The 25,018-nt window shown below is 35.0% G+C and overlaps 1 protein-coding gene across 4 annotated transcripts in view; it reads right to left on the bottom strand.

Annotated features, from left to right (window-relative positions):
- The window catches only part of TET1 (tet methylcytosine dioxygenase 1), a 136,819-nt gene continuing 111,801 nt past the window's right edge, over nucleotides 1-25,018 (bottom strand). For 2 of the 4 annotated variants that reach the window (XM_059882668.1, XM_059882667.1), the window contains exons 7-12: nucleotides 21,580-21,730; nucleotides 21,147-21,233; nucleotides 17,576-17,665; nucleotides 15,857-15,994; nucleotides 12,510-12,858; nucleotides 3,584-9,511 (exon numbers count right to left, since the gene is read on the bottom strand). In XM_059882668.1, coding sequence (XP_059738651.1) covers nucleotides 8,499-9,511; nucleotides 12,510-12,858; nucleotides 15,857-15,994; nucleotides 17,576-17,665; nucleotides 21,147-21,233; nucleotides 21,580-21,730 — 1,828 coding nt within the window. In that variant the 3' untranslated portion in view covers nucleotides 3,584-8,498. Of the gene's footprint in view, nucleotides 9,512-12,509; nucleotides 12,859-15,856; nucleotides 15,995-17,575; nucleotides 17,666-21,146; nucleotides 21,234-21,579; nucleotides 21,731-25,018 lie in introns of all 4 variants that reach the window. The other 2 variants (XM_024986938.2, XM_024986939.2) reach the window with 2 other exon arrangements.

Genomic DNA, 25,018 nt, shown 5'->3' with positions numbered 1-25,018 from the left:
CAAAATAGAAGTATAAAATTTATTTAAAACCACCCACAAAGTTCTGTGTAATCAGGAATGATACAATTTGCAATAGTTTTTTTTTTTTAAAAACTCATGACAAAGATTTAAAATATAATTTCAATTACAGTATTCATTTAGCCTTATTCAGTTAGAACAACTAAAAAAGAAACTTTATGCTCTAAATAAATGAGACACACAGGAAAATATAATAGACAATTTTCACAACTATCTTTACATGTATTTTTCAAAACTAGTACATTTCAAAGCATTTTGCTACATAAACATGAAATCATGTACAACTGCTGTGCACCAAAATTTAGCTTAATTAGGTCTTTCAAGTAACATGCAATCCCAACTCACAAGTCTTCAAGTACTGCTGGTAAGTGTTCCCTTGTTTGCAGAGTCACTACCTATTGATCCTGAATTGAAATCATCATAATGAAGATTATCTTTCCCTTCTACATGTTGAAGTGCTTTTATAAAAACTGTTCCCCCCATGTGTTAAGAGCCAAAAATGGATATTTGTGGGGTTTTAAAATCTTTACTAACCTATTTCATTGTATGGGATATTTAATACAGTAGGACGGCAATAGGTAAAATCTTCCAAAGAAAAAGATCAAAGATACAAAATAAATAGTAAATACACCCCAAAGAGAGGAAAACGTCAGCTGGAGACATAAATATTATTTTGTAAAATTGATAATTCTCTATTGGGAATTTAGTACTACTCTACTTCACCATGGTGAAGAATCTGAATATTTTGTTCCCACTAATGATAAGCATAATCGGTATCCTCCAAACAGATATTGATACACCTGTGAATCTATTTGGTAGGTCACCACATAGCATAAGAGAAAATGAAGAAACCGATAATCAATACTTTTCTTTCTGCTGAGCAGATTTTTGAGCTTCTCTTTAGGGAACACTACATGATTTCTTAGTAACCGAAAGATGACTATCCACCCAGACATGACAATACAAAAGCTGCCCTTTACTTTTACTACAAAATCATTCTGGAAAAATATTTCTCTTAAAGCACCTATCACAATGTTAGCTCATAAAAGTTAAAAAAAAAAAAAAAGACCGTATATCTGTTTGTTTTTTTTTTTAAAGAGCTCTTTTTGTAAAGTCTTAACGTCATCAGGGATTTATTTAGCAATATCACAGAGAAGCATTAGGGTAGGCAATTATGGAACTGAATCACAAAAAATGTTATTTGACTATTTTTAGAACAGTCTGGACTATGTTTTTTGTTAGTAGCCCATAATATACTGATGAAGTAGCCCAACTTTCCTCTTTATAAAGAGCTTACTAAAAACTAGTACATCTTATTATTTTTCTTAACTCTCTGAACAAAGGTATATTTAACCTTTGACACAGATTTTACATGGCTGGAAAAGTAGAAAAAAAAAGCAAATTCAAATAACTGGGAGACAGAGCTATTTCTGAGAGATGTCAACAATTTTACATGTTTACCATGAACGCCTGGGAACTAAAATAATCAGTTTACCCAGCACATTCCCTTCAACCATTTCAAATTACAAAACCATTGAATTTTGATTATGAGTTGTTGACCTTGTTTCCCTTTGTTTCAGTAGTATGGGGACATTCTTTAAACAAAACAACAACAAAAAAACTTTTACAGGGGTAAAAATAAAGCTTCATTAATCTAAGCCCTAATACACAAGTCCTATGAATCTGACCGGACCTTCCAATATATGCATAAGAAAATAGCTGGCTAAAATAAATAGTGGAAACAAAATACTTCGGAAGCGTATTTTCTGTACAATAAGTAGACTTTGTATTATTCTTAGATTAGATCTGACAAAATATTCACTCAGTAACACTAAGTCATAGTTTATGGCAAAGAAATCTGTTCAGCAGTCTGCAATTATTACCTTAGTCTCAAATGAGTTGACTTGCTTTGTGATTAGGAGAAAGTCATTTGTTTTTCTTGCCAATCTGCAGCTTTATCACCAATAAGAAGGGAACATTGTTCTCTGTCCAACCATCAGCATTATGGAGAAAAAAGTGGCAGATAGGAAAGAGTTTGATAGCCTAAAATATTATAAAGTACAAGTATTATAATTCTTATTTCCATATTTTCTTTCAAAAGGGTTCCTCATTTTGAGTTGCTATTTTTTGGAAAGAAACTGGTATGGAGTGAGGAGTAGAATCATTATAACGTGGTTTTGAGCTGGTAGGTGAACCCACAGGCTGCTTATAGGAACACAGTTCTTCCTTTCTGCCCCTTAACTTCCTCCACCTGTGCTCAGAAGAAAGCACTTCTGATGACTGAATTAAGAACTCTTCAGATTACTTTCAGTCCATTTAAAAAAAAACTTTTCGCATCCAGGTTATAAAACAGTTCCTATTATTGCCAACAACCAAATTCCAAAGGAATAAATCTACCTTAGAAAACAGAAACCATCCACAAAATTGAGCTGTGAGATAAGGAAGAAAACAGGCCAAAAAAAGAGAGAAAATACTATCTAGTCTATAGATCACACCCACTAATTCAAAGTCACTGGTCAGAAAATTGATAATTAGTATGATGTGTTACAGAGAAATAGCAAAGCTGGAGTGCTAGAGTATCTAACTTCTCAAGCAACTTTTTGTAAAACATTCAAACACTAACAAATGAATTGAGGGTCAAACATCACTGGGATAGGTAAAGAGCACTTGATGCTAATCTGGGGGTTCCTAAAAACTGAATTTGCCTCTTAACCAAAAGGGCTGACTAAAAGCTTTTAATTCTTTTTGATATTATCCCAAAAAGAATTGATTGATGAAGTGATTTTAAAAGACAGGAAAAGACAACTGACCAAGTTCACTGCTATTCTTAAAATGAACCATGTGTATCTGTGTAAGGGACATACATGGGGGAATGAAGATAGAACAGAGAGAGTGGAAGCAACAGTCTTAAAGAAAATCAGAGGAAAGGACTAAAAACTGTAAAAAGAATGAAAGTACACTTGCTGACAATGTAGCTTCAGCAGTAAAATGAGAAAAGAAAAATAATACCAGAGTTTCTGCTCAAAGATGCAAGTTTATACCTAGCCAGATGGAGAAGAAACCAAATTACTTTCCAATATTATTTCTCCAAAAATGAAAATGTTTCTGAGAGTTGAGGTTTTTTGTTTTCTTTTTTGGTGTTTTTTTTTTTTTTTTTTTTTTGTGGTGATTGAGAGAATGCTTTTCGTAATAGCTACTAGGACTTTTTTTTTTTTAGGAAAACTAGGTTTAAACTCTTAACCAAGGGTTTCCAAAGTTGCACTCAGACATAAAGGGGTTAAATCCATTTATATATAACATTTACCTTAGACTAAGATTTATTTTAATTTAAGGGACATCTATGGCTGAGCAAACTAGAAGAAAATTTATGATCCAAGGAAGATCATGAACATCACAGTAGGGATGGGAAAGGAGTACAAACAAAAGAGAAATGATTAATGTTAGACTTTTACAGCTAGAGATATTAAACAGTGCAAAAGACAAACACAAGGTGAGACCCTCACAGAAGGGAAAATAAGCAGTGACAAATACACCTGGATTACCTGAAGGAACAAAACACATGCCCTTTGAAGTCAACAATGGTATTTAATTCAATACTGAGAAGAAACAGGCATTGAAGGGAAGTTGTCCAGATGCCGGAATGCAGACAATTAGTTTGTCAAGTTCATTATGGACAAGAAGAGTTATGTACTGCATTAAAACCAGCTCCACCATCTCCAAAATTAACATAAGAACTCACACTCTTATTTTATACACTAGAGAAAAGCAAAGATTCCAATGATTCTCAATATATTCCAAGAAAATACACAAATTCCACTTCTGATAAAGAACATACTGATTCTTTCCAAACTGTATTTCAGAGCCATAGATGGCATCTTTTTTTTTTCACTTGCCAAGTTAAGAATTATGTTTTATTCAGCGAAACTTCTAAGGACTTCAAGCCCAGGAGGCGGTCTCTCAGATAGTTCTGAGGGACGGCTCCTGGCATCATTTTGTAAACCATTAGAAGAAAGCTCAACACGGAGCCTAATTTGGTTTAAATAAATCCAGACTTCTTCAGAAATCAGGGCACTGAATTCTATTTTGGTTAAGTGTGCCATATCACTGACATCAAAGTTACACAAGTTCAGTACATTTACGGGCAAGTTTAGGAGCTGTGCACAAAACAGTATTCTAACACACATAGACAGTCCCATCAAAATAACTAGTCTAGGACTCTGTTGTGAGGCCAACTATGCAAGAATGTGGATAGACTGTACAACTATGGCTAGGGAATATATACAATGGAAATATACTTTCCCCAATTATTCCAACCATTCAGTCTTTTATAACTCCCTTTATATGCCAAACACTTGTTCCAGGGGAAATAAAAACCTGTACTCTATCAGTACTTGATTTTCATTTATTGAAATAGCAAATAGGACAATTGCCACATTTTGTGAGATGAATTAACAGGACAGCTTCATAGGTAAAAGTCAGCTAGATTTCCCACAAAAGGCCCACGAAACTCTACAGGCAGGGAAATCTTGATTCAATTTCACTTCTTACCCTGAATTGCTCAGAAAAAGAACCCAAAAGCCATTTTATTTTGACTTGTACCAAAGATAAGATTACTTTATAGTGATAAAGTCCCCTGTGGGTGAGCAGATCAAATTTTCCTATAGTCCTCCTAACCAAAAAGTGGCCTTCATTTGACTGTTTAAATTTTATTTCCAAACATAATTGAACACCAACACTGACATCTGTCTGGGCCCCAGTGACTGGACTGTATGACTTCTAAGGTATCTTCCAGGGCTGTGAGGCCACTATTTTACCTTATTTCACAACTCTCATCATAAATTTCTACAAGAGATCAAAATTCCCAGTTGTACTAAATCTAGACAAAAAGGATTTCCATGCATCAGGAAGTTGTGAAATAGAAGGTAGCTATATATTAAAGGTCACATACAGCTACTGATTTACTGGGCACATTCAAAGGAAATGCTGTGCCCATTATTGGTGGAAGTTGTCATGCAATGTCATAAGTTCGTCCGAGATAAAAGATATAATTTAAGAATACTAAACTTAAATAGATTGGGGTTATTTTCATACATGCTGTTGTGAAATAAATGATAATCAGTAGGAATCCACTGAAGTAGTAACATTAGAAAGTAGGTTAATTCATATGAATTCGGTACCTCATTTACACAGCGGTATGCATTCAATTAACTATGTATTGGGGTTATGTCTTCAGTAAATTGCTTATGAATCTCATCTAGTTGAAATTCTATATTTAACAAATGAAATTATTTCATCCACATGCAGACTGCATAATAAGGAATGTGGAAGGGTATTTAAGACGCAAACATTTTGCAAAACTTTACCTATAGCTATACATTTTCAGCTAGCCTCAATTTTCAATAAGAATATGTTTCAATCAGGTTTATGATATGATCTATTTGATACTTTGTGGATGAATTGAAAATATGAAGATGAGGCTGACAGGAACAAGAGAAAACTGTTTTCATCAATGGCCCGAGAGCCATTAAAGAGACATTGAAGGGCAACATGACATTTTGTAGGGTTCTACATCAAGTAGGAGTTATTCTCTCATTATAATTGGTAACTTTGAGACTATGATGAACAGGTTGGGCTAACTTAAGGGCCAAGTATAAATGAATTCAATTATCACACCATGAACAAAGGCAGAAGATGAAACATAAGGCTATAAAAGAGGTAAAGCAAAAGGTTTTACAGTAAAACGTAAGTGTAGAAATAATGTTAGATGACCAGTTTTCTGAGTGAAAATGTCATTTCAAACAAATTTATTTCCTTGCTTCATGATAAAGAGAATTCTAAAAACAGTAAAGCCAGCATACAATCACAATCCTGCAGGACATATAATAAGCATGAGCTTTGAAAAAAAATCACAGAGCACACAATGGGATGGTACACTGTGAAACCTGGGAAATAAAGAGTTCAACAAGGCAGGAATCATATGTGGTTCCCACCAAGGGGTTATCAGTAGAGGCAAGCCGTTCATGGTGCTACTTACAATAAGAGACTGGAAATATTTTAGTTGAGATAGGGTATTTTCATGTATTCGTTTTGGTAAATTGCAACTAACTTCACAGATCTGAATGTTCCCCTACGTCAACAATGGTGTTTCAAGTTTAGATTGTTAAGGAATTTATTCAAACTTAGTGACAAACTGATTTGAATAACTGCAGATGTATTACAGTGGATTGTTTTGAAGGAAATTTGCTGTTTTTGAAAAAAAAAAAAAAAACAGTACCTTTTGGGATTTTAATTCTTTAAGTTTACTACGTCAGGGTGGTGACTTAAAGAAAAACAAAGCTAATACTTAAATTTGGCAGACATTCAATGAGAACTGAATAGAGAATGGATAGACGGATGGATGGATAAAGGTTCTTACAACTTTATCCATTAAATCTGTTGAGGAAATAATTTCTGGTGGGAGCTAAGGCCTAAAGTCTAAAACAAAATATCACAAGGGTGTATTCCTGATAGTCTAATACTAGTAACATCTTATTGAAGCAGCGGAAACAATAAACAATCACTTATTTATATACTTATATGTATAAGAAACCTTAGGCTCACAAAAATATACATGTTTTAAAACAGAAATCTAAGGCACACAAAATACTAAAACAAGTCAATGATTTACTCTATTTTACATATTCAAGAAGCAGAAATCTACTTGACAAGATGATGGTCAATCAATGGACATTTTGTTATTTACAATCCCTTCATATTCCTTTAGTCAAAATCAGTCAAAAGCTTGAAACTGATACTTTGCACCATATATTATTTTAATATAAGTTACAATGAGTTTTCCTTTAGATAGCTTGTTGGAACTGTTTGCTTTTGCACCAGAAATGTGAGTGTTAGCGGTTGTGAGCTTCCTATGGCATTTCCAAGGGAGAAGCACCAGTAGGTTTTCCATACTCCCAAGGAATCTGACACTTTGAATGTTGTAGCACCTCTGCATTTTAACAGAATCAAGTATTTCATTGAAATTTCTTCTTGTTCTAAACATTTTAATTGGGAAATCACTTTTGCTTTGCTATAAGTTGAGTCAATAAAGCAATGGGAAAAATAATGGGAGAGCTAAAATAACTGGAATGCCTATTTTCCTGTTACCTAGAAAAAGATAAGTTAACATTTCCCCAAAACAATATACTTAGATAAACTACTTTGGATTAGCTGTTAACGGACAAACCATGTTTAGGATACCATCCCTACTGTTTATTTAGAGAGTGTGTGTGTGTGTGTGTGTGTGTGAGGGGGGCAATGTGTGATGATGATGATGATAGGAAATTTACTATCAAAAAAATTTCTACAGGAATTTTATTTGTCTTCTGAACCAGAATGACTTTCAGAATGAATAAGGGGTAGATAAGGTTCTTGCCACATAATTTTTTAATTTTATCACCTTGAAACTTTAGAAGCATTTGACTCTTCAGAATCATCTTATGTCTCATCTCCTTTTGGAAACATCTTTTACGGATTATATTACAAAAGCTGGGGTAAAAGTAAATCAGGGCCATTGTTGCTCAATCAGAAGAGATCACTCTTATTTAGTTCCAAAGAAAAGTTAATCAATATTGGTGATATGCTTCCTAATTCCAATTTTACAGAGAATTAACAATTTTTGCATGATCTAACTATTTTATATAAGTAGCTAACCTTTGAATGAGAAAGGACACATTTAAAAAAACACAAACCATATACATGATTAGGATACACATTGCAGTTAACAAGATGGAACTCTACACAGCAAGAATAAATGATTTCTCTTGTATGCAAGTATGCACAAACAATAGACAATAGGATTCTTATACTATACTATTTCAAGTTACTTTTAAAAATAGAAAGTGCTTTTAAAATATATATTTACAATTTATGAACAGCCTCCAACCATTACTAACAATAATGAATTATTTTATACAGGAGAAATATTTTAAGAGAGAAAACACTTCATTGGTTTATTTCAAAGGAATATGCCGATTTCCTAGCAATGATTGGAAGATGTTGGAACAATGGCACCATGAAATAATAAATCAGCTTATTTTTGTGTCGATGTGGTTAAGCACCAGGAGCTGTGTAGAGTTAACACTGTGTGTCTTAATTTTACATCATAGCACATGAACCTGTTAAAATCCTCTAAAAATGACTCGTTTCATAGTAAACAATTTAAAGCACCAAACTGAGTGATTCTATCAAGGTTAACACCTAACCAAAACATTTCTTTATGTATTTAAAACTATAAAACTTTAATTTTTGCTTAAAATGTGCACCTTCTACCAATTGTCAAAATATAGTCACAGTTAAGAAATACCCACCCCCAATTTTTTTTTAACCTCAGCCTTCAAATGGGTGAGATGAAGCTATAGTAAACGACAACATGACTTTCTTTTAAGAGCACCTTGAAAAAATACACTGCACTCGCAAAGGCATTAAGAAGGGGAGAAAAGCCTTCAGACCCAATGGTTATAGGGCCCCGCAACGTGTGTGAGAGCATAAGGGGACACAGTGACAACATTGTCATGGGTTAATGTTAACGCTTTGTGAGAAGGAATCTGGCTAAATTCATTAACTTCTGTGGACAGTTCAATACCCTCGTTAGCTGCCTGGTCTTTCTGTTCGGAGGCTTTAGTTTTCTTATTCTTAGCTTCTTTTGCCTCAAATTTAATCTTGTTTAGTTCGAAACCGTGTTGGGGCTTATTCAGGTTTTTGTGCTGGTAGAAGACAAGAGAGAGGCGCGTAGGGTGATTTCGGTTGGGGTGTTCAACAGGAGTCGTGGCGTGAAGCTCCCGCCGGGCGCACTCGATCAGAACCGAGCCGTGGGAAGGCGCTATAGCCACGCCGCCAACATTGGCATCCAGGAAGATGTGCTCACTGTCTGACCAATACTCAACAATGTGGGGCAGTTTATCCTCAGCAGGTGACAAGGGGTCGTCTGACAGGGGGTCGTCTGATGGAGGCTCATCTGCTTCAGAAGGCTGCTCGTCTTCTTCCACCAGAGAGGAAGCAAGCTCATGAGGAGAAGTAATGAATGGAGGCTGCTGGTTTGGCTGATTGGAAGTTAGCTGCTCAGATGGGCCAATGGGAGGCTCAGAATAACCCAGGGAATTTGTCATAGGAGTAGACAAGGTGGGAAGAGGAACCACTTCACTAGGCTGTGCAATTTCAGCGCATTCCCCAGCAGCTACATTAGCACCACTGTGTCTCGCAGAAGGCATTACGCAGTGGGGATTGCTTCCTCTTTCTGAAAACCCGTACGAAAGTGATCCATCATTCTTAAAAGGAGCTGTTGTGACCAAAGCAGTCTTAGAGGACCAGGAGAAGGCTGGAGCGAAGTTTGCCTCTTTCCCTGGGTGAGGAATGGACGGGGTTGGTGAGTAGCTTTTAGTGTTGTCCGAACCTTTGAAGATAAGATGGGGTTCAGTTTCACTTTTTATTTCAGGTTGCGCAGGCTCTGTTTTATTTCCTAAACAGAGAAAAGGATACCAAATGTAAAGATAAACATAAACTAATTTGGTAGTTGTTGTCTTTTAAAGATAAATACAAAGATGAATAGAATAAAACCAGATGATGGCAATGATGGTCAGTTTTGTTCTATTTAAAGTCTGACATATGCACACATTAAAAATTATAGGTGGTTTGGGTATGCTTTTTCATTCAATACATTTTTACTTAGAATTGATTACTTTGGAAATAATCATTTAAAAAGTCCACAAATTTAGCAGGATATCCATTGTCTAAAATGGTACGATACTAGAAATGACCCTAATTGGCTATGAAGTAAATATTAAAACTATACATCAGAATGCAGTGCAGATGATAATATGGGGACAGCAGGTTTTCACTACCCAAAGAACTGTTTAGATACATTTTAGATATTGCATGATCAAATTTCTGAAAAAATTAAAGTAAGTAACAATTGATAAAGATTTCTAGATAGCAAAAGCATCATAACTGGCAAAGTTTATTGTTAAGCAAAAGGAAGTAACATAAATAAGCTATATGTAACCTCAAAACAAGTGTATTTAAGCTGCATTTCTTTCTCACAAAGTAGGTAGCAATTTATTATGATGATGATATTGGCCAAAATGTGGGCCATCCACTCTGACATATCCATGCAAATCTCATATCAAATGGAAACATTTTTCTTGAGGACGTTCTCCTTTTCAGAAGTTCTAGCAAAATGCTTGAAAGGTGGAGCTCCCTGGTGGCTCAGTGGTAGAGAACCTGCCTGTTCCTATCCATGGGTCGGGAAGATCCCTTGGACAAAGAAATGGAAACCCACTTCAGTATTCTGACCTGGGAAATCCCATGGACAGAGGGGCCTGGTGGGCTAGAGTTCATGGGGTTACAAAAGGAAAAAAAAAAAGTTTGAAAGGCAAAAGCAGTAGATCTTAAGAATCAAAAAACAGCAAAAGTAAAGTGGTGCTGTTTTAAAACAATAAAAAAAGAAGAAGAAAAAGCTCTCATGGGTTATATTACAAAAGAACAAGAAGTTATAGGGCAAATATTGTACATTTGGCTACTAATAGAGTACATATTTTAAAAGAATAACATGTAAAGATGCAATTGGGAAATGACAGAAAGGTGAAAATGTTATGACTGTCTTAAACAAGCAGCATGGAACCAGATATGTGAATCTTAAAATAAACCTAAGTATCTGTAAAGTGGAGCTACCAGCATAAAGGAATGATAATTCTTCCTCGCCTCTTCCCTAACTCTGTTGAATCTTTCCCAGTGTTATATAAAGTCTGCACTATCAGTTCTCTCATCTTAAAAAAAAACAAACAACTTTTCTTAAAAATACAAAAATCGAAGAAGTTAAAGAATACCTTGTAGCTCTGACTTTGAGTATCAGTTTAAATTCATAGTATTAGTTTTTTAGGCTCCCTAGAGGAATGGCTGATTTTAGATATGGGGCAGGATTATATAAGAGGAGCCTAGAACATCTTGTCAGCACAGAAAATTAAGGAAGTTATCAAAGACAATCAGGGTCACGACAAAAGAATCATCTTCTCTGAATAACACTCTTATTCAACTGCTTTCCTAACACCTCAACTTGAATGTCTGACAGGTATCTTGAACTTTTACCATGTCCAAAAGTGAGCTTCAGATTTCATCAGGGTAAACCTTTACACTTTTTTGGTCCACACTCCAGATTTAAATCTATCAGAAATCCCATTGATTCTACCTCAAAACATCTAGAATCAGACATTTCTCATGTCCTCCTCATTAGCCACTCTGATCCAAGCCTCATTGCCTCTTTCTTAAGTTGTTAATGGATAGCTTGTTTATCAACACCTTAATATTTCTCTGCCCCATCTGACTCTAGCTACAATCCAATAACTAGAATGTTATTTTTGAATCGGATCATAGCCCCTCTCTATGATGAAATATCCAGAAACCTTCCTCTCCCTCACAATACAGGCCAAAGTTTTACAGCAATCTACAAAGCCCAGGGTGAACTGCTCAGATGTCCCTCTTACCTCTCTGATCTCATATCCTGCTGTTCTACCCATTTCACACCTTGCTCCAACCATACATGTGCTCAGTCGTGTCTGACTCTTTGCAACCTCATGGACTGTATCCTGCCAGGCTCCTCTGCCCATGGAATTTTCCAAGAAAGAATACTGGAGCAGATTGCCATTTCCTATTTCAGAGGATCTTCCTGCCCCAGGGACTGAACCACATCTGTTGAGTCTCCTGCATTGGCAGGTGGATTTCTTACCACTGCGGTACCTGGGAAGCCCTCTGTGCGCCAATTATAATGGCTTTTTTGCTTATATCAAGTATTCAAGGTAAATTCCTCTCTCCTAAACTTTGCATTTGCCACGTCTGCTACCTGGAATGCTATTTCTCCAAATAAAAACATTGCGGATTCTCATATTCTTTAGGACTTTACACAAATTCCTCAGTCAATCCTTTTATGACAACCCTGTTCAAATGGAATTCTTTCAGAGCACTATCTCCCCTCTTATTCACTGCTACAGTACCTAGAACAGTCCAAAGTAGTGCTCAGTAATATTTATTGAATGAACTACTTAAACTGATGCTGAAGCTGACGAAGTAAGACTTCAAGGAAGTGATGTCATTTTATCTGTGTTGAGACAGCTTATTGGTTCACAATAGCTGGGGAACAAACGATAGGAACATGCTTTGGTTTTGTACTTTTTTTTAAGTATAAATAGAGGGGGAAAAAATACCAAGAAATACTGATAGGTCACTTTCTGGTTGACTTTTAATTCTGGTAAGAATATGGAAATATACTGTGTCTTCCTTTGAATTCTAAATGAACTATATAAAAATAATTAGCTAGTTGGATTGACTGGTATCTGATCTAAAGTTTTCTTTCATAATGCCTCATTCTCAAAAGAGTAGCAAAGATGAAGCTGCAAAGGCCAAGTGCAAATGCAACTGCCAATGGAAGTTGCGCACAGAAGATTATCAGAGTCCATAAACCTTACCTAAAAGGGGCAGTGATGAAGCCTTACTATTGTTTGCCATTGAATTATTCTTCCGCTTGATTCGAGGAATAAATTTCTTTTCCACAGCCCTTATCTTATGTGCCAGAACCTCTGTCATCATCGCTGCTCTCTTCTTCCCAGAACGAGGAACAGGTTGAGTAAATCGCATTCTTTTTCTCTGGCGGGGTGCAAGGACCATGATGGCCCCAGATTTGATCTTGGCTTCCATTCCTTCCCTTGATCCAAACTCATCTGTGTCTGAAAGTTTATAAAGAGGAAGCACATGCAGCTGCTCATCTTGAGGAATAACACCAAATGAGCGGTTATCTTCTCGTGTTAAAGTGCAGACCTGATAGGAAGAAAACATGAAATGGGAACCAGAGATCCTGCACATTCATCACAGTTATTCCTACCTTCTTAGTGATTCCTACCTATTTATTGTTGCCATTGTGAAAGGGAACTATTTTCAATTGGTTACTGTGATAAGTTAATTCATTTTGGAAAAATATTTTATATATCAAGTTACTCAATGCTATTCAATATGAGTAACTTATCAATTGTTTTTAAGCAGACCAGTGTAATTTTGAGTTGATTTTCTAAGTACATATTATATGTGTTTATGCATTTTATAATATTTTCAATATGAAGGCTTCTTTGTTCTATTCCATCTTGTTCCACAGTTAATAGTTACTGAATTGTTCACTATCATCATATTAAATAGCAATGAATAAAAGATATTACTTCAGGCTACAAATCACACTATTTCTTACTATTTGAATAATGTCACATTCCTTGGTTAAAGGTGGCTAAATCATGAGGAATTTTCTAATTTGCTGTGATTTTCTCTATGATTTTTTTCACTTCTGCTTCTAAGTGAAATTCATCTACACATATATTACCCTGTCCTGTTTGTCAAGGTGAGTTTTTTTTCTCTTCTTCATTAAAAAATTTGGCAGATATTAATGAAGCAAAAGAAGCCCAGATTTCATTTTCTAACAGGACTTATATACCCCAATACTTTTAAAAATAAATTCGCTGAAATATTTTATCTGGATAAATAATTGTTCTGCTCCATTTTGATTTTAGTTAGGAGTATAACAGTAAGTCTGTCTTTTTCTTGGATGTAATATAGGACTTTTTAAGAAAACTTTGTCTTGGACTTCCCCAATGGTGCAGTGGATAAGAAGCCACCTGCCAATGTAGAGGACACCTTCTTCGATCCCTGGTCCAGGAAGATTCCAGACACCAAGCAGAAACTAAGCCCGTGTGCTTAGAGCCTATGCTCCACAACAAAAGAAGCCACTGCAATGAGAAGCCCACACTCTGCAATCAAGAACAGCCAATGACCATAACTAGAGAAAGCCAGCGCAAAGCAACGAAGACCAGCACAGCCAAAAATCAGTAAATTTTAAAAATAAAAATTTTGTCTTGAATATAGCCAATCTCAGCCTTCTCTTTACTTTATAAGTTATTTTTGAGGTGGGAGGGAGGTTCAACAGGAAAAGGACATATGTTTACTTATGGCTGATTCGTGTTGCTGTATGGCAGAAACCAACACAATATTGTAAAGCAATTATACTCCAATGGAAAAAAAATTTTTTTCTAAATTATTTCTATTCATTGTAGAGAAATGAAAATACCGGGAAATGTATGAAATTCCTGATGTTGACACATAAAATTATATTTATCATAAATTAATATTTTAATGGTAATTAATTTTCAAATGTCATTAAAGAGCCATCAAAAATATACCCAATGATCTCAAAAAAAAAATTTATCCAATGATCTCATTATTTTTCATTAAAACATTTCTTCCACAACTAAGATCTCTTCCTAAGACAGCAAAGTATTTTAAGACTGGAAACTGCAAGATTTGATTTCTCCAAGTTGATAGAACTTGATGGATACAGATAATGATCTATGTTAAAGGTTTTTAAAGTCACATGCCTTTCTAAACATCTACTGCCACATTTACCATCAAGGTCTGAAACACTGAACTCTTTACGGTGTAATTTGTTAATAATTTTAAAATAATAATCTTTAGAATTGGAATATTTCATTTATAAATGTTTACTTCAATTTATTTGGTCACAGGGAGACTAAGAAGGGGACAAAGACAAGAGCATAATTACAAAGACCAGGGAAATAAGGAGGAAGAAGAGTTGGCAGAAAACTTTCAGTTCACGTTTTCAGAGGTGGGGAAATCTAGCATCACGCCAAGTTCTAGGCATGTGCCTCATTGCATAAGCAATAAGAGGAGTGCAAAGAACAAGCACTGAATAATACATAAGAAGAGAAGGGGAACCAAAACTTAGTTTGATTCTCAACCTAATCTAACCTGATCACTAATAATTATCTCTAATGAAGGAACTCATGGAAAATGTACTAGCCAAGCAAGATGTTGAATTACTCTTCAGCTAAGATTCATCTGGATGGATTTGTAAAATTTCAACATTTGAAAATAACATTAGTCTCAGAGACCAGAGTCAACATCAGTGAAAAGGCATGATACACCAAAAAAAAGTTATTTTTGCTCCTTAATCTGTTGCTGATAGACCGCACAGACCAAAGAAGGAAGGAAGACTGCATTTTAATGGATCAGACGGTACACTTTCAATCAAAGTGGAACAATCATAGCTCTGTCTTCAAAGAGGCCAAACTGGTATAGTTCAGAAATAGAGGCAATCACTCTCTGTTTTACTGGGTAAGAAGATATCTACTTAAAGCAAACTCATTTCCCTTATAAAAGGACTATTGCATGATCTCTCCTGAGATCTTCTCCTTACTTCAAATATATTTTGATTGATTTCATGCTAGAAGCATGTGATTGTTTTCCATGGCTGTAAACATAACAACCACATATATGTGCAAATATTTCTTCTAAATATTCCTACAAACTAGTATTAAGAACCAACATTAAAATTTTGGCACACAGTTCCCTCACAAAACCCCTGAAATACAGGGGAATTCCTTGGTGGTCCAGTGGTTAAGACTCCACGTTTCCAGTGCAAGGGAGATGGGGTCCTATCCCTGGTCAGTGAACTAAGATCCTGCAGCCCGTGATGTGGGGCAACAAACAAACAAAAACCCATGAAGTACAGATGGCAAAAAAAGAAGCATTAACTAGCTTAACTTCCTACCTACCAGTTTGATAGCCAAGAGTGGTAGCTTTGAATAACCATGTAGTCCTCCATCCCAACAAACCTACCACAATATATAATTTGAAACATTCAAAAAAATATTTCAGGCTGGTTCTATAACTTTTGGGGAGCACTGTTGATATCAGGATCTCAGCTTGAGACTATGTTGATGGAATCTTTAGAATTAAAAGCTACCCAGGTACATACCACTGTGCTCCCATTATTCATGTTGTGAATGTCCCTGTGGGGATGGGCACAGAAGTCTAGGCAAGCAGTGACCCCAGAGAAAGGACGACCTTCTTTCTTCCCAAGCCGACATTCTCGGGCAATATGTTCAAGCGCCACCTGAAGAGTAATGAATTACCCACAGTTTTAAGAGACAAAAAGAATCACCTTCAATAAAGATAAAAAATCACTTTATGACAAGTTTATAACTTAGTTACACTTATTATTTCAGAGATTTAGATTATCACAGTGATTGTGTAGTTTAGTAATATTCAAGGTAAAGAATTTGAGGCTATATGAATTAAAATGACAATCACTGAAGGCAACAGGAGGACACTGATACTTGGTGGCGGGTAAATAAGAAGAGTAGCCTGAAATATTTCATTAGGAGAAAAGACTAATATAGTGCTTTGATCATGCATCCAGTGTTCAAGGTCTATAACAACAGTATAGAAAGTCAATTTGTAACCGTTTAAAATGAAAGGTTAGAGAAGCACCCTGGTGGTCCAGTGGCTAAGACTCCAGGCTCCCAGTGCAGGGAGACCAGGTTTGATCCCTGGTCAGGGAATTATATCCTACATGCTGCAACTAAGACCAAAGATCCCATGTGCTGCAACCAGCACCCAGCCTAGCTAAATAAATAAATCAAATGGAATTGGAAAGAGACCTTGTTATTCATGATAATACAAATAAATATTTAATTTTTATCATATATTTTAAAAATATGCACCCCTGGTTATGTTTTTCATTTTTGTTTGTTTTTGGCATAGTTGCTCTGTTTGCAGGATCTTATTTCCCTGATCAGAGATAAACCTTTGCCCTCAGCAGTGAAAGTGAGGAATCTTAACCACTGGACCACCAAGGAATTCCCTGGTTACATTTAAAAGGTATTTTACACTTATTTCTACTTTGTCTGCTATATGATTTACCATTATTTTCTCCCAATGTATGGTTATCCTTTTCTTTTCTTTAAAAAATGTTTTCCCACCTCACTTTGATTGATTTTACTGACATACATAACATATGTAAGATTAAGGTGTACAATGTGATCACTAGATACATGTATATGTTACAAAATGATTACCATAATAAGGTTAAACATAATTACAATTTTTTGGTGTGTAGAGGTAACATTTAAGACATAATTAAAACTTTTAAGTATAATACAATATTATTAAATATAACCAACAAGCTGTGCACCAGGTCTTATTTATCTTATTGCTGGGAGTTTGTACCCTGTGGCTAATATCTCCTGATCTCCCCCACTTCCTAATTGAATTAAATCTCATTGTGGATATTTAATTCAGTTGCCATGAAAAGAAAGTGAAAGTGAAGTCGCTCAGTCCTTTCCTACTCTTTGCAACCCCAAGGACGGTAGCCTTCCAGAGTCCTCCGGCCCTGGGATTTTCCAGGCAAGAGTACTGGAGTGGGTTGCCATTTCCTTCTCCAGGGGATCTTCTCAACCCATGGATCAAACCCAGATCTCTTTTTTTGCAGGTAGACACTTTACCATCTGAGCCATCAGGGAAATCCTCAATTGCCCTAATACTGTTTTAAAAAAACACTAGATAATTTTTAAAACTGTCAATAAAAGATCTACATTGAGGTAAAATTTGCAAAACAATTTCTGTTAACAAGGACATTGTTTAGATGTAAATTTCAACCATGTTTAAAAGCTCTATATAAGGTCCCAAAACATACCTGGTTTTGATAAGCAGCTGGAGCATACTGCTTATAAATTGGAGCTAATTCTGTAGCCAAACTCTGTAAATTATCTTCAAGGTTTTTTTCCTATAGGAAAAGACAGTCCATAAAAGTTGTTTCATAATTACATATGAGTGATGAATTTATATAACATATGAAAATGAATTATACCTCACTGCTGATATGTTCGTTATTGGTGCACAGTTCATACTTACCCTGATAAGCTACCAAAGAAAATGACATGATTGCTACCATAAATCTAAATTATTAGTCACTGTTATGCTTAGATTTAGTCTTTTGAAATTAGAAGTCTATGTTATCAGCTAATGAGAAATCTAACTGGTGTTAGAGGTAAGTTACAAAGCTGCTCATGTCACAACAAGAACCACATTTTATATTTATTCAATAGTAGAGGTCACTTGAAGTAAATCAAGACAACTTTCCTGGTGGCAAGTGGAGATGTGGAAGAATTCTCACAGTGAAACAAGGTTCTATAACAGAGATGGGAGAGCAATGCATTTAAGGCACATACTGTGTATCAGATCCCCGTGCTAAGAGCTTCAAATATAATAAGTAGGCAATAGGCTGTCTAAATCCAGTGTTTTATTTTCTACACAGTAATGTCTACAAACTGAGGAAGATTTGATAGAACTGTGGAGAAGCCTTAACACTTTATCAAGATTCTGGGGTCTAATGATAGGAGAAACATGTAAGACTTTTTTCGAAGGACAACTATCATGACAAGAGTAGTAAAAATGCCACTGATGACAGTATGAGGTATGGAGGAGAGGAAGGAGCCTTTAGTAACACTAGCTGGAAAAACATTGTGATAGTTTTTCAGAGATGATTGTATCCTAAATCAAATCAGAGATTGATAAATGATCAGTCACAAAAGACAAGTGATGAAGAACTGACATCAATGAAGGGCTTCAGCGGTTTGAAGGTTTCTGTCTCATTTGTGATCTGGTAGATGAGGAAGGAAAACCTTCCTGAGGATCAGTTCACCTCTGGTATACAGCAAACTATTATAAAAACCAAAGCCACATAGCAATGTAGACATAGGAAGTTAATTCTTGAGTGCTTTATAACAAGACCCAGTCTTGGCAACTGCAAAGCACCAGTGATAATCCTTTTAGTTTCCTACTCATTTCGGTTGGTGTGTTCATTGAAAAGGAAATTTATATACATAGGGTCTATATCTAAATTGCTCTCTTCTATTCATCTGTCTACTTATATATCTGTTACTTAATGTAGCTTAATAAATACAGTCAAGGAGGTCAGACCACTGACCAAAAAAAAAAAAAAATCCTTCCTGGCTATATTGACACATAATTTGAGGAAAACTTCAGAATTACTACTTAAATGGCTAGTTAAAAGACTTTATTACATTTTATTGCACTTGGATATTGGGTAGGGTAAATTGTGTTTTACTGCTAGAAGAATGTTACGAATCATTCAGTGTCACTAGTCAGGTTGGGCAATTTTTTATCTTATGAAGTAACATTTCTTGTATACAAATGAAATAAAGCACGTAAATAGAAAAAATTAAAACATTTAAAGATGATTATTATTGAATGCAGGTTCTTTATCCATATTATAAAAATCCTTACTAACTGTTTCATTAGAGTAAGTGGGTGTATGGAGATTTCTTATTAGATCTTTACACAATGGGGCTCACGCCCTACATCCCTCTGCCCTTCTCACCCTGTACCTTATCTCTCGGGTCATCATCTCCACATCAGTGCCTACAACTACCCACCTGCATCACATATTAACCCTGAGGTTCTTATTAATGACCAGACAGCCTCATTTGGATTTCTCTTAAGAATCTCCAAGCCAGGGCATCCAAACTGAATCGATAATCTGTCTTCTATAAACCTAGTCTTGTTTCACCACACCCTTTGTCAAGGAATAGCACCTAGTTTTAACAACCTGTCCAGAACTACTACTTATCATTTCTTCTCTCACAACCATATTCTAAGTCACTACTATCGCTTCTTTGGACTATTCTAAGGCAATGGCACCCCACTCCAGTACTCTTGCCTGGAAAATCCCATGGATGGAGGAGCCTGGTGGGCTGCAGTCCGTTGGCTTGCTAAGAGTCGGACACGACTGAGCGACTTCACTTCACTTCACTTCAATAGCTAGCCTATCTTGCTAAATGAACTCTTGGCCAACTCCAGTCCACAGAGCAGCCAGAGACATTCCATTAAAAAAAAAAAAGGTATCATTTTATTACTCTCTGCTTTAACATTCTTCAATGATCTTCCCATATTCTTAAAGGCCACTCTATGCACCTCACTTTCCCTAGCCTGCTGAGCCTCACACTGGTCTTTTCTCAGTTCCGGAAAAGAGGAATGCTTCTTCCTGTATTATAAACACTACATAAACATTACTCATTGTTAATAATAACCATAAGCAAAAACTGATCGTCCATTTATTATATGAGTGTTATAGAATATGGCAGCTTCATCAGATAATTATTTAGAAAAAAATTAACTTTAATTTTAAGGTTTATTTTAAGGAAGAATTCACATCTCATTATCCAATATTCTGATCTTTGAACATGTTACCTTCTCATTATCAGGTATTTTATATGTCCTTTTAGTATAGTTTTCTCCCTAAAGGTCTGATAAACTTCTTGTTAGACTTCTTCTAAGGTATTTTATCTGCAAAAGACAGTGCTCTCTAGAGTGATTTCCCTCTTTTATTATAGTAGATGGGAACAAATAATTTTGATTAATCTTTAAAGGGATTATTTACTTATTCTGAGCTTTCCTGAAAGATGTTACATTCCTTGTATTATAGATACAATTAGAGTAATTCCTGTTGCTTTATTTTGTGTTTCCTATTTATCTTATATCCCAATTAGATATTATCTTATATCTCAGTTACATTTTTTAAACTAACCTTGCTGACTGAAGAATGGGTTTTTTCCCACAACTAGTTCAAAGCTTATAAATTATATTTGTATTCATCTAAAAATTTTTAAATATACACTTCTCAAATACGTATTTCTGACAACATTTAGAGCAGTATTTTCCAAGCTGTGGGTCATGACTCTTTAGTGGGCTAAGAATTCAGTTTGGTAGGTCAAAACTAGAATTTAAAGAAATGAAATTTTATTTAAAAAATGTTTTGCTGCATCAGTGATCCTCAGCAATAACTATCAGATATTAACTTTTTAATATTTAAATATTATCTTTGTTATATGTAGTAAGGCTAAATGTTATTTTGTGATAGTTTTATCTATTCATTTCAAGATATATTTTTCCAAATAGTTACTTGTAGTATAAAATGTTTTTACACTCTTGGTCACAGCACAAAGCTTGAAAAACACTGATCTTGGAGTTAATCATTATCTAAATTCTCCCCACTCCAAACAAATCATAAAACATTGCCACACTTAATTTATATAGGTGCCCCACCCCCTCCCATTGCCTACCCACCCCTGATTTGAGAAGAGTATTGAATTATACTTATAGGTTGTTATTTCAATTAAAAAATGTAAGTACTCAACTTATTTAATTTAAACTTAACAATAAGGTTGACTAATTTCTTTGCTCACCATGGCCTCGTGTTCCGGACAGATTGGTTCCGGTTTCATATATCTTCTTTCTGGATTACGTCCTTTAGTAATTCTTTCATAGTAGTGCTGTGGGTAGTAAACTTACTGAGTCTTTGAAATGTTGGCAAATAGCTTTATTCATTGTTCCTACTTTGGCTGGGTATAAAATTCTAGGTTTTTTTTTAACAGTGAATTCTCTTTAGGGTGAGGGAAGGAGGGAGTCAGGGACAATTGGAATTTGGGTTGATAATTAAAGATTTTACCTACATTATTTAGAATTTTAAACTATTTTCTTATATATACATATACACACACATATAGTTACTATTTTGTCACTACGTTCTAATATTAATTTCTTACAATTTAAAAAAAAACTTAAAGAAATGTACTTATATATTAATAAGTATAATTCATAAGTAAAAAGGACACTTACATGTAAGGGAGAACTTGGATCAATTCTAAATCTTCTAGGACTTGGGCTTCTACCAAATTTGCAGCCATTGAAATACATACTCCATGAACAGCCAAAAGAGAAGGAAGCTCCACAAGTCTCTGGATCAATTCCTTGACATGTACAGGTACGACTGTAAGATGATAATTGCAAGGGAATGAACTGATAATGTAGGATAATACCTCAAACAGAACATTTCAGGTTCATATATATATAGAAGCAAGGATGGATAATGAAATTATTTTAACATATCTATTTCATTACTTATTTTATCTAAGGTAGTGTTAACAACACTAAGCTAATAATACTTGAATGTAACTAAAGCTTCAATTAAAATGTTTGTTCAAGATTATAAATCCAATAAAAGGCAAGAAACCATACAGATCTGGAATACATATAACCTTGTTTGATTTGGAGATATCCAAGGTAAGAAATAAAAAGCCTGGATTTTAATCATAGATCAGTTTCCTATCAGAATTTGAAAATTATAGCACCTCATTGGACTTAAAAATACATTTTTGAAAAATGATAAATAAAAGAATATAGAAATTTGATTTTGATCAAAACTATATTTGATTGTGAAAGTCAGGAAAATGCTGAATATGAAGAAGGAATAGTTCAATTATTCTAATTTTCACAAAGATAAAACATATACTTTAAAGGGAGCAAAAGATTACAATTACTTGAAAAGAAAAAAAATAAGATACAAAGAGTATCAAAGAAGAGAAACTTTAAATTGCAGAATTTCAAAGAAGTCAAAAAAAGTAGAAAAATGTACTGTGTTTAGTCGCTCTCTCACGCCCAACTCTTTGTGACCCCATGGACTGTAGGCCACCAAGCTCCTCTGTCCATTGGGATTCTCCAGGTAAGAATACTGGAGTGGGTTGCCATGCCTTCTTCCAGAGGATATTCCCAACCCAGGGATCAAACCCAGGTCTCCTGCACTGCAAGCGGATTCTTTACGTCTGAACTACCAGGAAAACAGGAATACTGGCTTCCCTGAGGATCTCCCAGGGATCTTCCCGAACTGAGAATGTAGTTTAGCTATTAACTATGAGACCTAAAATTGTCTCCTAAACAGTCAACATTACCAATGATGAGACAAAAAGACTTTAATATAGCTCTTAATATTATGAACCGAGTGTAGTATTCTTGCCAATAATTCCTGAATTGAATTGAAACAGGAAGACAATCAAAAATTGAGCAACAGTTTGCAAAATTACCTTGTCCCTTTCAAAAACACAGTGCTATGAAACACTGAAAAAATATAGCTAAAAGTACCAAGGAACCCAAAATACAAAATAACTTATTCCATCAAAGCCTGGATGGGAGAAAATTAGTATGCAGTACCTCATAGGAAAGTAGATGATATTTGAATTAGAGAATAGCATTTTATCCAAGTGAAATAGCCTGGTTTTGATAATTGTACTGGTACCTGGTACCTGATTTTGATAATTGTACTGATAATTGTACTGTACCTCATTCTCTGAAGTATTATTTAGAACTAAAAGTTTGCAACTACTTCACAAATTATGCAGAAGAAAGTATAGAAAAGAGCAGTAATGATAATGACATGTAAGCTTATGTGTATTGTGTGATTATTTGTGGAATTAGAAATAATGATGCCACAAATAGGTAAGGTAAGGGGTATATAAGAATTCACTGAAGTATTCTTGCCTCATTTCTGTAACTATAAATTAAAAAAAAATAGGCTGGATCTACATTGAGTAAAATAGCATAAAACTTATTTATGAATTATTGGGAAAAATAAGCTTATATGTACACAATTTACAACAGTTTCTTTATATTAGAGGTATTACTATTATTATGAAGCCACATAATAAATTAGATATATTAAAATTATATGTACATATTTATTGGTATTAGAAAAATAATAAAAAGCATAATGAAATGATTTTAAGCATTAAAGAAGTACTCTGGAAGATATACAAACAATCCTATGAGGAGGTTAGAGAGGGGATATTTTATAATTTGTATAACAACATTTCTTTTTTAAAAAAAGAGAACTTTTTGAGGAAAATCATACAAAACACTGTTGAAGAACACAAACACTTGAACAAATGAAAAGAAAAATCTTTTAATGGGATTGTAAGATTCAATATCAGAATAATGTCAGTTTATTCTAATTTAATCTAATCCCATTAAAAATACCATTAGATTTATCTTAAAACTAGACAAATTGATTATGAAGTTCATTTGAAAGCAGAAACATTTTTTAAAAAGCCTTGAAAAAACAAGAATGGTGAGCTAGTATAATGCCTCTATAATATACAGAATTCATAAGAAAAAGGATTTGATTTTTGTATAAACTTGGTATTTTGAGTCAAGGGGGAAAGAGGAACTCTTTAGCAAGTAGAGTTGTGATAAATGGAAAAAAGAATAGAAATGGATCCCTTCTTCTCACTTCTGTCCAGCATAAATCTTAAATGATTTCTGTTTTAAAAATTTCTGATTTCAACAAGAAATAAAAGAAAATATGGGTGAATTATTCTAGAGCTCATGTGAAAGAAAAATGGTCTTAAATATCACAAAAAATTCAGATACAGTAAGGGAAAAGAGATATAATAAGTTACATTAAAAAAAAGTCCCTGAGACTGCAAGGAGATCCAACCTATCAGTCCTAAAGGAAATCAATCCTGAATATTCATTAGAAGGACTGATGCTGAAGGTGAAACTCCAATACTTTGGCCACCTGATGCAAAGAACTGACTCATTTGAAAAGACCCTGATGCTGGGAAAGATTGAAGGTGGGAGGAGAAGGGAACAGCAGAAGATGAGATGGTTGGATGGCGTCACCAACTGAATGGACATGAATTTTGAGTCAACTCCGTGAGTTGGTGAAAGACAGGGGGGCCTGGCGTGCTGCAGTCCATAGTGTTACAAAGAGTCAGACACAACTGAGCGACTGAACTGAACTGAACATACAAAACAAAGTCAATTTGCTGTACAGTTGAAATGAACAAATATTGTGAATCAACCATACTTCAATGAAATTAAAAAACTAAAACACAAATGGCAGATGCTCTTACCATATGAAAAAATATTCAGTCATAATATGAAATATGCAAATCAAAAGAAATTGAAGACATTTATCGGAGAAGGCAATGGCAACCCACTCCAGTACTTTTGCCTGGAGAATCCCATGGACGGAGGAACCTGATAGGCTATATAGTCCATGGGGTCTCGAAGAGCCGGTCGGACACGACTGAGTGACTTCACTTTCACTTTTCACTTTCATGCATTGGAGAAGGAAATGGCAACCCATTCCAGTGTTCTTGCCTGGAGAATCCCAGGGACAGAGGAGCCTGGTGGGCTGCCGTCTATGGGGTCGCACAGAGTCGGAACGACTGACGCGACTTAGCAGCAGCAGCATCCCCTATTAAATGGGCAAAATTCAAGT

Source organism: Bos taurus, chromosome 28 (assembly GCF_002263795.3).
Source record: "Bos taurus isolate L1 Dominette 01449 registration number 42190680 breed Hereford chromosome 28, ARS-UCD2.0, whole genome shotgun sequence".
NCBI classification, from domain to species: domain Eukaryota; kingdom Metazoa; phylum Chordata; class Mammalia; order Artiodactyla; family Bovidae; genus Bos; species Bos taurus.
Note: the sequence above shows the minus strand (reverse complement) of the source record. Positions and strands in the feature narration are given on the sequence as shown.